Source organism: Plasmopara halstedii (genome assembly GCF_900000015.1).
Source record: "Plasmopara halstedii genome assembly, contig: Scaffold_292, whole genome shotgun sequence".
Classification (NCBI taxonomy): Eukaryota; Oomycota; class Peronosporomycetes; order Peronosporales; family Peronosporaceae; genus Plasmopara; species Plasmopara halstedii.
Window position 1 is genome coordinate 193,117 of NW_020187213.1, and position 13,910 is coordinate 207,026.

Consider the following 13,910-nt stretch of genomic DNA (forward strand, 5'->3'; position numbering starts at 1 on the left):
CAAACCATTGAGTAATTTGCAGTTACTACGCAATAAAAACTCATACGAACACGTTGCCAAGGTGCATGTAAATGCTTCATCAAAAGTATTAAAGTCGTCCGATACTTCGTTTGAGCTAATTGCTGAAGTAACGGAATTTCAACGTGGTAGCAAAGTTGGTTTTGAAGTTCGTCGTAGTTCGTATGGTGATGAAGTGACGACTATCATGTATGACGATTCTTTGAAGAAAGTGATTATTGATCGTTCAAACAGTTCAACAGCTGATTGTCCAGTATTTACTGACTATGAAGCTACGCCTCATTCAAGTGCTGTATGGGGTCATTTCTATTTGTATGACCTATTCACGAGTGCAGAGCAAAGTGAAGTTTGTGAAAGTACCCGCGAGACACTAAAATTCCACGTGTTTGTTGACGTGTCAATTATTGAGGTGTTTGTGAATGACCGTTTTTCACTGTCAGCTCGCGTGTATCCATGTGCTACTCAAACAGAATCTGACGGTATTGCACTAACAGCTTCAAGCGTCGCGACATTCAAGAACGTACAAGTTTGGACAGAACCTAAGCACGCGTGGGCTGATACACGCACTGTGCCAGCCTCTTAATAACAGCAAAATATTAATGCATAGTATTTGGTAATTCGTTTCATATAGTCTTAAAACAGTAATGTTTATCAAATTATGATTGTTAACAATACCATCGAATTATCCGGATTGTAAACTTACCGATAATTTGGTCAGAAATCGGCGTCTAAATTTAATAATTCTAACTAGAGTATTTAATTTTTTAGAAGCTAAGTCTACACTTAACATTTCTATAAACTATACAATGTTGTATGAACAAAGAAATAATTCTGATCAACACTTTGCTTTATTTAATTTTGCGACGTATTCGTACGACCTTCATTTGAGTTTTCTTCAGCCAATTTCCTTAGCTAGTAAGAGGAAATCATGCGTTTGTCAGCCCACGCGTGTTTCGGCTCCGTCCAAACTTGTACGTTTTCAAATGTCGCGTTACTTGAAGCTGTTAGAGCAATACCGTCAGATTCTGTTTGAGTAGCACATGGATACACACGAGCTGACAATGAAAAACGGTCATTCACAAACACCTCAATAATCGACACGTCAGCAAACACGTGAAATTTTAGTGTCTCGCGGGTACTTTCACAAACTTCACTTTGCTCTGCACTCGTGAATAGGTCATACAAATAGAAATGACCCCATACAGCACTTGAATGAGGCGTAGCTTCATAGTCAGTAAATACTGGACAATCAGCTGTTGAACTGTTTGAACGATCAATAATCACTTTCTTCAAAGAATCGTCATACATGATAGTCGTCACTTCATCACCATACGAACTACGACGAACTTCAAAACCAACTTTGCTACCACGTTGAAATTCCGTTACTTCAGCAATTAGCTCAAACGAAGTATCGGACGACTTTAATACTTTTGATGAAGCATTTACATGCACCTTGGCAACGTGTTCGTATGAATCTTTATTGCGTAGTAACTGCAAATTACTCAATGGCTTAATGCCTAAAGTCTTGATTGTCTTGCTCGTTTTCTTTGACCCGTCAGAGCACACAACATCGTTCGAATCCGACACTATCCAGTCTCCTTTTCCAACCAAATGTTCGTCGACATCATAAATATCACGAAGAATGATGATACTGACCTCACGAGGTAGTGAAAGCATTCCATCCCATCCTTGAGGTTGTCCAGTAGTAAAATTATTGTCTTCAGTAATCCATCCGATCAAAACATTCTTTCCATCTTTATCAGTATAAATACTGTTTGCGTACCATTCACTATGATCCGTCACACCAACCATCAAAGGACTGAATAAACTTGTATCAACATCAAACTCTTGATCAACGTTATAGCTCGAGAATGAACCCGTTGACCACATCGCGTAACGATCCGAGTCTTCTACCGCGGAAAAGAGAAGGACATTATGAAGTTGACCATCCTCGTCCTTTATCTCGAGATACTGGCTAGTCTCAAAAATGTTGCCCCAACTTTCACTATAACCTGAAAAATTGGTGTCAACTTCTTGAGAAAGCAAATAGCCTTTGTACTCCCACTTTTTATAATCTTTCGAGTGATACAAAAAGATACGTGGACCAGTCCCATTACCAATACCTCCCGATAAAATCATGTAGTTACTACTACAATTGGAAACATTGTAGCCAAAGTAGACGTCAAGAGACTGAGAGTGAAATGGCATGGGATCTCGCCACCCAATAATGTCGAGATCTTTTGGTGGTAATTCGATTATTGGCTTACTCCCTTTCTGCCAAGTCATACCATTATCATCTGTAGTAGCATACATCACGTGTTCACCGTAAAGATACTCTAAGTCCCATGAATTAGGCAGAGCAGTTACGCCGGTATAAAATACCGTATCCTTGCCATCAATGGCATTGGGCATAGCATAACCAGACCAAACACCGAGATGATCCCATTTGTCTTCATTAGGGCGAAGTGCATCTGGTAAATCCTTCCACATCACTTGATTTTTCGATATAGCATGACCCCAAGTCATATTGGCCCATACTGACGAAGTTGGATTTAACTGGTAGAACATGTGATAGAATCCAGTTTTCTTGTCATAATATGGTGCACAAGGGTCATTCATCCAGCCTTTGCGAGCAATAAAGTGATAAATTGGACGAAATTGTTCAAACAAGGAAGTTCCAGGCTTTGCTTCTAAAACATCTTGAGCTTGAGCGAATTGCGAGTTGAAAGTAAAGGAAGTGACAAAGACGCTAAACGTTTTAATTACCGAAGACACTTTCATAGTTGGCGAAATTTATGCAGAATCAGCTTGAACTCAATGATGAAATTCGTTAAATGGAACTGCAAGAGTGTCGACATGCGACTGATTAGATAAGCATCAGCTGTCTGCTGACACCTGAGGAAGAATCAGCTTTAAACCTGGTCGAACTCCGGCTCAATTTTTTGCTGGTCGTGATATATTATATACTCTATTTATTGTATTTGATATATTGAGCAAACCCAAGTACCGTATTAGACAACTTGTCACACAAGTAATATATTCATAAATTATAAATAACAGTATAGTTATTATCTGTTTCAAAGCTTCAATGCTTTATTACCAGAAGATCAATACCAGTAAAAGGATGATCCATGATGGCTTGCGATGTGACGTACTTCCTGCATTCTCAGAGCGCATAGTCACGCTACCGGAGCCAGCTCCAGTCATACCGGTAGTATCGATGAAGTCATAGGCTCCATTTGAGTCGCAGACAACACTTGGGTCTGGGCACGTAATCGTACCAGAGAACCCTGCTACTGACAAGGCTTCGCTTTTTTTCGTACAATTAACGCGAATAACGTCATTTGAATTGCTCCGTGGGATCGTCAGCTCGACAATACTTTTACTCACGTCGCCGTTTCCAATATCATAGCAGCGCATAGCATAACATCCAGTCTGTCGTCGAGAATTAACAATCCAATTCGATGAGTCAACACTACGAAGCGTAGTAGCTGTACATTTACAATTGGGGCAATATGATTCTCCTAGAATATTAATTTTTGTTGAACCCGGAAACATTAGATTAGTGGGATTACTACAATCGCCACTTGAATGGCCAACATTAATTGGACAAAAGTCAGCAAAATCGTCCCCACCTTGAGTTGGTGAATTAGTAAAATATTGGTAAGTTTTAGCAATCGATCGGCCAGTTGACACAGTACAAACTGATCGAGATATACCATCCACAGAGCAACTCTCAACACTATTACTCATACAGTAATGATCCAACGCAATTGATACGCCCGTATCGGGATTAATACATTTTTCCATTGCAAAATTGCATCCACGATTCCTTCCAAAATGCATTCGTCCAGCAGTTGATGTGTTGGCTCGGTACCAACCAGAATCTTCAAAAAAAGCCAAAGTTAATGCACTAAAGACATTACGAAAACTATTGACTGGTGTCATATACTCAGGTTCAAAAATTCGTTCTTCCCAATGCGAGCCAAGACATCCGGAATCATCTTGTTGCTCAATTTCAGCTCCTACTAATGAGTTACAACCAAAGTGCGACTTGACAAACGCTGCAACGTTTGGTGTCACCATTTTCGCGACTACATGTCCTCGTTCGTTCGAGTGTTGCACTGTTTGTGTACTAGGTGCAATGTAGTACTCGATGGGTGAACCATTTGGGCATGTTCCCGACTTGTAAATTGGTGGTCGCCCATTTGAGTCACGAGGTGTACGTGGTGTACCATCCGGATGTCGCATGTATGGGAAAAATTGAGCTGAAAATCCTAAAGCGTGCGTTATTTCATGCATGGCCGTCGAAACTTGTGATTCGAGATCTTCAGGTAATATGCTTATCTGAGAAGGGCAAAAGTTTGCCATACCGAAAGTAGGTCGATCGTATTGGTCCTTCTGACATGACGACGCATAGGCCAGTGTACGACTGGCACAATAATTTGTCGTGGCAGCCCGAATGTAAAGTACAAAGTCCGTGTTGGCAATCCCTTTTGCTTCTGAAACGGCACAATTTCCACCTGCACAACCTTCTCTAGGACAAGATGTACAAAATCGTGTGTGTCCAAAATGTTCATTTGGAATCGGCATTTCAAGACATTTTTCGTTCTGTAGTAATGTCTTGCAAATCGGAGGCGATGTCATCCATTGCGTCTCGCACGTGTGTTGTGCCATTAAATTTCCTTGCACTGGCATAACTTCGAGCGCAGCTTGAAATCGGCTAATGGCATCAGGAATGATTTTGTAAAGCACATCTCGCTTTTGTTTGGAAAGGATATCAAGCGTTGTTTTGTCATAGTAAGGAGTTATTCGAATCGGTTTAAAAGCATCTTTAGCAGCAGTAGACTCGTATTTTTCGATATTGCTGAAATCATCGTCGGCAAGTTTTCGTTGAACCTCAAAAGGATGATCATCTCCGTAATGCTGATGACTGTCAATCACTTGATGTTCAATTGTATCATGAATACATCCCTTTACTAGTGAGATGAGTATCACAATTACAATAGAAAAAAAATCCTTATTTCTGGTTGTCTTCATTGCTTTGACAATTGACGACTGCAATCTATTCGAATACCATCATTTCCTAATATAATTTTCAAGCTATTTTCACCATCTTAGACTCAGATCGTGGGGCAATTCAACTGTCATATTCGTGTACTCGTACATCATTTCGTACTTGAAAGAGTGTTGAAATACGTGTTTTGTTCACATTACAAGATGAAGGCGTTGATCTTGGTGGGAGGTTTTGGTACGCGGCTGCGACCGCTCACGCTATCGTGTCCTAAGCCTTTAGTGGAGTTTTGCAATAAATCAATTGTTGAACACCAGATTGAGGCACTTGTGGCGGTACGTAAGGAAAGATACAATTCTTTAAAAGCTTTGAATTCTCCTTAGCTACTTTATATGTATGAAAAACAAAACAGGTGGGAGTGACGGAGGTGATCTTAGCTGTTAATTATCAGCCTCAAGTTATGCTGGCAGCGCTTGAATCGATGGAGAAAAAGGTTTGAATGCTGAATACATGACATGTGAGGTCAGAATGATGGTCTAATCAATTGCAATTACCTTATCTCAGTACCATATCAAAATATCTTGCTCTCATGAGACGGAGCCTCTGGGTACTGCTGGACCATTAGCTTTAGCTCGTGAGCTACTGGATGATGGTGATCCATTCTTTGTATTTAATAGCGATGTTATCTGCGAGTATCGACTTCAGGACTTTCTTGATTTTCACAAAAGTCATGGAGCGGAAGGCACAATTATGGTTACTCGTGTGGATGAACCATCCAAGTATGGTGTAGTTATCTCCAATACTGATGGACAAATTGAGCGCTTTGTGGAGAAACCGAGAGAATATGTGGGTAACAAGATCAACGCTGGAATTTACATATTTAATCGGGAAGTCCTCGATCGTATTCAATTGAGACCAACATCGATTGAAAAAGAGATTTTTCCACAAATGGCCGCTGAGGGAAATCTTTTTTCAATGGTATTGCCAGGATACTGGATGGATATTGGCCAGCCCAAGGATTTTCTATCGGGCATGTGTCTGCACTTGGATTATGTAGAACGTACGCATGCAAAAATACTATCTACAGGCTCCAAGTTTATTGGAAACGTGATGGTTGATCCGACAGCTGTGATCGGAGAGAATTGTCTTATTGGCCCGAACGTAGTGATCGGACCTGGATGCGTCATTGAAGACGGTATATTGCATTGATGTAATAGCTTAAGTTTTTTATCTTACGCTTCGATGCTTTCAGGTGTCCGACTCAGTCGAACAACACTTCTTCGTGGAGTGACAGTGCGTGCAAATTCGTGGATTCAGTCGAGCATTATTGGATGGGGTTCAACGATTGGTCGATGGGTAAGTTAAAGATGAGTGGAGCTGGTATGATATATGAACTGAATGTTAGACGCTGTTCTTGAGCTTTTTAGTGTCGAGTGGAGGGAATCACAGTTGTTGGTGAGGATGTTCAAGTGAAGGATGAAAAGTATATCAACGGCGGTCTCATCCTACCGCACAAAGCCATTTCCACCAGCATCCCGGATCCCGGTACTATCGTCATGTGATTGATTTGGAGAAATGACGACACTTAATGTGTTGCTTAACACACTATCTCAAGTTGCTTCTCCAACTTGATATAGCAACTTTTCTGTCGCGAGCTATTACTTTGCTTCTGTTTGCATGACAACAAATAAAGGAAATCTTTGCACTAGAGCAGATCTTACTAATTTCCTAAAGCGACATTTAGATCAGACAACTGCCCAGGATAAACGGACCAATATAATCAACTCGTTAAATTCTGCGTAAGAGATCGTTAAAAACAGATAAGCGGTAAGATACTGACGTCGTTAGCGACTACAGAATGCAGTTATCGTTGTGCATTCAGCATTAAAAGAGCACACAAAGGCGAAGTAAAGACCAAGTCATTAACTTTTAACCAGCAACAAAACTGCAGATCTCAAGATTTCAAGGATACTTTTTATCTTATTGTACGTCGTACTTCCAATTTAATATATAAAGTAAGCAGCTCATCATGACCAACTCAATAGACAATATCCAGACCATTATCTACTTAGCAACATGAGCATCACGTCTTACAATTCTAATCTGCTTTCAAGATGCTCAACACGGGTCTGCAACGTTTGGATCTCTTGCACTAATGCTTCTTCCATAGCATCATGTCGTCTATGCCGATCACGAACGCGATAAACCCACTTCAGCATTTCTCCAAATATCACCATTACAAGTGCAAAGACCATAGAAAGCATCCACTCGTACCATTCAATGTGTGAAAACCCAAAGATTGTATCATTAATCACAGGAATATTTGTGACGGATAATGTCAAGATCAATGATCCAGCAGCAGCAACTTGCATCCATTTATTACTATACGTGTCTTCAAACACAGACTTAGTAAAACTCCGTGCAGTATACGCACGTAACATTTCCATTGTCGTAATGTAAATAAACGCCATTGTTTGTGATCGAGACGTACCCACTGATATGCATTCAAAGTCTTCATTGTAGCAAAGAAACGTATCAGTTTCGTAATATTCTTGAAACCGAATATTTTCAGCGAACAAATACGTTCCATTACGTGCTCGTGCTCCACAATTGCTGTACTTTTGCCACCCATGTCCAAGTCCTTTCCAGCGCATACATACTGCATTTCTGTAAGCTGTTTCGCCCTTATTCGCATCAATTTCATCAATAATATCATCAAGAAAGACATCTTGAAAGTTCCAATATAAACCACATGTAAATACGATAAGGGCACCAAAAGCGATCAAAAAAGCGTTCAAAAGCACAATGACCCACAATCGACCATAAACAATACGTTCCGAACGCGGTCGCGGACGTTCTTTCATCACTGATCCATCTCCTTTTTCAAGACTAAGTGCTACAGCCGCCATGCCGTCGGCAAAGAGGTTAAGTACTAAAATTTGCATTGGCTCAAGAGGATTGGGCATTCCAACAGCTATTGTAGTGAAAATCACAGCAATCTCACCAAAATTTGTCGACAGCAAGAAACACACAAAACGTTGAATATTCCCATAGATCTCACGTCCTTTTTCAACAGCAGAAACAATGCTACAGAAATTGTCATCCATTAAAATCATGTCTGATGCACCTTTGGCAACAGCAGTTCCAGAAATGCCCATGGCTACACCAATATCTGCTTCTTTAAGTGCCGGTGCATCATTAACTCCATCGCCCGTCATGGCTGCAACATGGCCTTGACGTTGTAATGACTTAACAATTTCAATCTTGTCTTCTGGCTTAGCACGTGCAAATACAGACACTTGACTAGTCACTTCGTCCAATTTAACATCAGGTAAGTATACATTTTGACTTGAACGCAAAACGCTGCAATCTACAGCTTGGGCATCAGCAGTTGAATTAGCAGGCAATAGATCAATTTCTCGAGCAATGGCCACTGCAGTCTTAAGATAGTCACCAGTGATCATAACCGTTCTGATTGAAGCTTGACGCGCTTTTTGAATGGCTGTCTTGACACCATATCTCGGAGGATCCATAGACGCAACAAGTCCGACAAAAATTAAAGGAGAAGACAAGCGCGAAAATTTGACTTCAATATCTTCTTCATCATTTGAAAATGGCATTTTTTGTAGTGGACGCACGGCAACAGCGAGAACACGTAGGGCTTGAGACGATAATGTATCCACGGCTTCCAAGATCTTCGTTCGATCGGATTCATTCATTGCTGTGAGTACGCCATCTGTACGCACAAATTGTGTACAGTTTTTGACAAGATAATTTGGAGCACCTTTGACATTCGCGATCATTGTCGTATTGGCAGGAAATTCGAGCATATCAAACCGTGTTTCATTCATTGGTAGCTCATTCACTGTAATCATCATTTTTCGAGTAGATGAAAATGGTACTTCCGTCTGTCTTGGATATTTTCTCATGACATCTTCCCGCCAGATTCCTGCTTTAGCCGCTGCAACAATAAGTGGTGCTTCCGACGAATTGCCCATGGGAACCCATTCAGACGCACCGGAATCATTCTCTTCTTTCTGTAAACTTGTGTTACTGCACAACACTGCTGACAATAATGTTGTACGCACAGGAATAGAAACATTTGGAGGCTTAATTTGACTTACTCCATTATGGAGAATATCTCCATTTGGTGTAAATCCAATTCCTGTAATGTCGTACATGACTGAGTCACTCCACATCTTCACTGCTGTCATCTTGCCTTCTGTAAGCGTACCCGTTTTGTCCGTACAAATCACCGAACTTGCACCCAATGACTCGACAGCTGCTAATTTTCGTACAAGCACATTTTTTTTCACCATCTCTGCAGTTCCAGTAGATAAACAAATGGTCACAACCATCGGAAGACCTTCCGGTACAGCACTTACAGCAAGCGAGACAGCAATCATGACAATATACAACGTCACAGATCGATCAGGGTCTTTTGGATTAGCATTTCCACGCAACATTCCGACAACAAAGACAATCACACAAATACCAAGCACAACTGTACCCATAAGAACACCCAATTGATGTAAACTAAGTTGCAATGGGGTCATTTTTGGAGAACATTTGTCCATCATACGATGCCAGCAATTTGAGTTTTGAGTATTAGTCGTACCCTCTTGTAGTAACGCCGCGATAGATCCAACACGAGTTTGCATACCAGTTTCAACTACAACTCCCGTAGCATGACCTGTGGCTACTGATGTTGAGGCAAATACCATGTTGTCTGCAGTTAATTTATCACTTTCATGTACTTCAGCATCAAACTTTTTCAGTACATCATCAGATTCCCCCGTTAAAATCATTTCATTGACTTTAAAATCTGAACTATGAATCAGACGTAAATCTGCAGGAACAATATCTCCAGTAGTTAAAATCACGAGATCACCACATACAAGCTCTTCACTTGGGACTAAAACTTGTCGTCCACCATCACGTACGACAACACACTGTGGTGTAGCCATTTTCTGTAGTGCACTCAAAGCATTGCTTGCATTATGTTCTTGAAAAGTCGCAATAATTGCATTTAATGTTACAATTACAATAATTGCAATACCTTCCACATATTCTTTTAAAATAATTGATGCAACACTTGCAGCCATAAGTAAAACAATAATTACATTTGCAAACTGTAATAGAAATATGAGGTACAACGGTATTCGCTTGTCACGCTCAAGTGAATTTGGACCATATTGCATTAGTCGTTCACTCGCAGTCTTTGAATCTAATCCAAGTGTTGGATCCACTTTAAATTCATCAAGTATTGCATTAATTGGCTTTTCATGCCATACGCGTGGATCCAACGTAGCAAATGATTCACGAGTTCGACGAGGATTCATGGCCACAAGACGCTCTGATTCACTTAGAAATCGATCTCGATGGGAAAGTCGAACATCATCGGAGTTTTCATTTTTTGAACCAACGCTTAATTGAGGTGTCAGCGCAGTTACGAACGAGAAGGATGAGGTAAATACCATGTTTTCACTTGAGGCAGGGGGTGATGTTCGCCCCATTTTGCTTGAATTTTCGCATGAGATTCGACCCATATATGTCAGCAATACAAGGCGTAGCCAGTTACAGAATGACTGAGATCAGCATAACCAACTCCTTCATGATGCCAGTGAGGATACGGTGCAATTACAGGATACAGATCAGATTTCATTTGTCTGGGATTTAAACTCTATAATTACATATTCAGCACAGTAGTATTTTAAAATACTTAGTCCAAAAATTTGATCTCTAGATATAACCTTCTTGTTTTGGTATCCTAATATATCTGCTTGATAGAAACAACAATAGCCCTATTAGTCAATATTTTAATCACATCTGTTAGAGCTGAATGTATTACTGCCAGTATCAAGGTATTAATTTCATACAGTGAGCACTTAAGACTTCATGAGTCACAACATTTTCGAAATAATGAATAAATGTTGACGATCATTCTCGATCATTCTTTGTCACATCGCCACGAAATTTGCATTTCACCCAGCAGTTGCTTTCTGTTCTCTATTTCTTATGAGATTATATGTACGTACTGGCTCTGCGTTTTTTGATCTGGGTATTTTTGGTGATTGGTTTTCAGGAAAAATATTGAGATTACATGTCGATTTATGCACTCACACTATTTACAGTATTTACAGTCTGTTGGGGATCTTCAACACATTGTCTTCTCATTAGTGCGTCTGGCTATCTCGCTCTTTTTCAAATGAGGATGTGCTCGATTACTTTTATAGTGATAGTAAGATGCTTCATCACAACATTTTGAAGTCAAATGGTGTCTACGTCGTTCAAAAGACCAAATCGTATTCAATTTATGTAGACACAAGCATGACAATTCAAGTCTCATCTTTATTAGTATTGCAATACTTATTGCGTCGACTTATTTCTAAAAGAATCAGGATTCAATTTTGCTCAAAATGAAACTGGACATCACTTTGCAAAGGCTTAAAATTGAGTGATTCACCAGTGTGTTCATGCCTAATGACTGACGGCGCCAGCGTCGCATCAACTTCGTCCTCTTCTCTGTCAAACCATGTGTCTAGCAACTGTGATGCCATACTGCTCACATCATCGTTTTGATCACACGACAATTCCTCTATTTTTGCAAGACACCCACTTTCCTCGACTGCAATTCGACCTTCTTGAGAATCTTTTTGCAATAAACTCTCAATTGCCTCTAAGATCACAAGCTCTACCATTGGATCTTCCCACTCTTCAAGTAATGGACAAAACGATTGTAATACGCCCATTTGTACAACTTTTTGAATAAATTCAACATTCGCTCGTACAATAATATTGCACATAGCCCAAGTCGCTTCCCGTTTAACACCATATTCTGCCCATGACATTTGCTCCACCAAGCCAGCAATCACTCCTGGAGCATTCATCATTGCAATCACTTGGTCTTCATGTCCTCCAGCAATATTTGACAACATCCAACATGCTTCTTCACGCACTGCGCGACTTGTGGTCGTCAAGACATTTGGAATCACTTCCAATAATTTAGCATCAATAACAGCTTGTGCGTACAAAATTTCGGCCGAGACAATGTTGCCCAATAATCGTAACACGGGTGCAAGAATAATACTACTTTGAGAAATATACAACAGCTCAACGAGTCGTGGACACATTCCAGCATTAACAATCCCACTAACCATATCACTACTGTGCAGTGTCATTTCTACCAATGCCCAACAGCTATCGCATAAAGTTAAAACTTGTTCATCCAATAAATCACTTTCTTCATCCTCCAAATCGTCATCTTCTCCAATCGCATCATCCATCACTTGCAATGGTCGCAAGTCAGTTTTCTTCGCTTGAAACACAAGATTTTCTCCTGTTTCAAAATTCACATCGACATCCATCACTTCAACAGTTGATTCATTCACTTCACGAACAAATCGTACAACAGCAATATCATTTGGTTCAGGTTTTCCTGTACTAATCTAATTATCAAAGTATTAAATCATAAAAATCAATATTGTTACAATATATTTCGTCTCATTTTCATAACATACCTCAAAAATACGCCATGGAGCAATTGCAACTGTTTGCTTAAGTTTATTATTTTCATCTTGACCATTTGCAGAGACAAACATTCGTTCTTTTTCAATTGATAATTGCATCACAAGACTCACCAGTACTTGCATCATTTCTTGTTTTGTGGCAAGATCGACAACGCCACTTTTTTCCATTACTTCTGGAAATTCAACTAAACTACGTAAAAGCCACACAGCAGCACGTCGCAAAGAAGGTGTTGCCATACGAATATGTGGTAATACCAAATGGGGTGGACAAACACTCATAATAACATGACAAGTCTCTGGTGAAGCAGATGCAATATTTCCAAGACACCAAGCAGCTTGAATCTGCAATTCCGAAATACCAGAACGAAACAATTGAACTAATTTTGGTACAGCACCTGAAGCAATTACAGCATCAGCTTTATCCATTGATGATATAAATCGCAAGGCAAAAGCAGCATCAGAATGCAATTGAACTGCTGTGGCATCAGGTAATTCCTCATTAAGAATAGCCACAAACGATGGTAATGCTGCAAGTATTGTTTGCCACAACCCTTGATGTTGCGAATCAGTTTCATCAAATAATGGTGGTACACCACTTGTAAGCAAATAGACAAAAGCGCGCATCGATTTTTGCCTCGTTTGCGCTTCAGGTCGTTGAATACCTGCATAAATTAATCAAACGATAAATACTCCAATTACCAATGATCATCTGATTCTGAGACTTTTTTGAGGGTACCAAGTAAGAGTGCGTATGACCGCGAAGCAAGATTTAGCAATAATTCCTTCCGACTCGCCGTCTGAGCAGCCGCTGGTGGATGATTCGCTTTAAGATTACGACGAGTGGCGTATGCATCCTCTTTTTTGGCTTTTCGTACGGATAACATCGTCTCTTGACGGTTGCGACGGCCTGTGAGCGCACCAACATTGCCAACCACTTTGACCGACTTGCGCGTCTTCGACATGGTGTTTCGTTTTTCGCGGTAACACCAAATGGCAAACATGTGTGTGGGTTACATTATAATGTAAATTACTGTATCTTAGTATTCTCGAATACCATATGGCCGTAAGAAAAAAATTTGGAAAATACCGGTGAATTGCAGTATATTCCCATAACCTTGAAGGGCTTGTAATATGGTTGTAGACAAAAATTTTGACAATAGCAATACTATTTTCTCGATCTTCTTGTGCTCCGGTTTTCACTATATCGTACGCTTCCTGCGCCGAGGTTGTCGCGCAAAGAAAGCTTTGACTCTCAATTTGCATTACTCACAGAGGATGGCATTGTCGACTGCTTCAAAGAAGCCGAAGCGCGAGAACAACAAACTACACTTGCTCGTATAACTCAAAGC

At 40.3% G+C, this 13,910-nt stretch overlaps 5 protein-coding genes across 5 annotated transcripts; 2 read left to right on the forward strand and 3 right to left on the reverse strand.

Annotated features, from left to right (window-relative positions):
* Positions 1-205: 205 nt before the first annotated feature.
* PHALS_05866 (hypothetical protein PHYSODRAFT_251811) lies at positions 206-601 on the forward strand (the record flags this gene model as incomplete). The annotated part of the gene is made up of 1 exon (XM_024723178.1): positions 206-601. One exon carries the CDS (start codon positions 206-208, stop codon positions 599-601), a length of 396 nt encoding a protein of 131 aa, XP_024574181.1.
* Positions 602-930: 329 nt separating this feature from the next.
* On the reverse strand, positions 931-5,058 carry PHALS_05867 (hypothetical protein F443_07392; the record flags this gene model as incomplete). Its single annotated transcript, XM_024723179.1, has 2 exons — positions 931-2,792; positions 3,738-5,058. The coding sequence occupies 2 exons, from the start codon at positions 5,056-5,058 to the stop codon at positions 931-933; spliced, it is 3,183 nt and encodes a 1,060-aa protein (XP_024574182.1).
* A 180-nt stretch (positions 5,059-5,238) lies between these two features.
* On the forward strand, positions 5,239-7,104 carry PHALS_05868 (mannose-1-phosphate guanylyltransferase; the record flags this gene model as incomplete). The annotated part of the gene is made up of 9 exons (XM_024723180.1): positions 5,239-5,367; positions 5,445-5,525; positions 5,597-6,227; positions 6,285-6,388; positions 6,460-6,577; positions 6,777-6,831; positions 6,890-6,904; positions 6,984-7,017; positions 7,078-7,104. 9 exons carry the CDS (start codon positions 5,239-5,241, stop codon positions 7,102-7,104), a joined length of 1,194 nt encoding a protein of 397 aa, XP_024574183.1.
* Positions 7,105-7,122: 18 nt separating this feature from the next.
* PHALS_05869 (potassium sodium efflux p-type fungal-type) lies at positions 7,123-10,548 on the reverse strand (the record flags this gene model as incomplete). Its single annotated transcript, XM_024723182.1, has 1 exon — positions 7,123-10,548. The coding sequence occupies one exon, from the start codon at positions 10,546-10,548 to the stop codon at positions 7,123-7,125; it is 3,426 nt and encodes a 1,141-aa protein (XP_024574184.1).
* An 888-nt stretch (positions 10,549-11,436) lies between these two features.
* On the reverse strand, positions 11,437-13,523 carry PHALS_05870 (importin alpha; the record flags this gene model as incomplete). The annotated part of the gene is made up of 3 exons (XM_024723183.1): positions 11,437-12,480; positions 12,553-13,223; positions 13,298-13,523. 3 exons carry the CDS (start codon positions 13,521-13,523, stop codon positions 11,437-11,439), a joined length of 1,941 nt encoding a protein of 646 aa, XP_024574185.1.
* Positions 13,524-13,910: the final 387 nt, after the last annotated feature.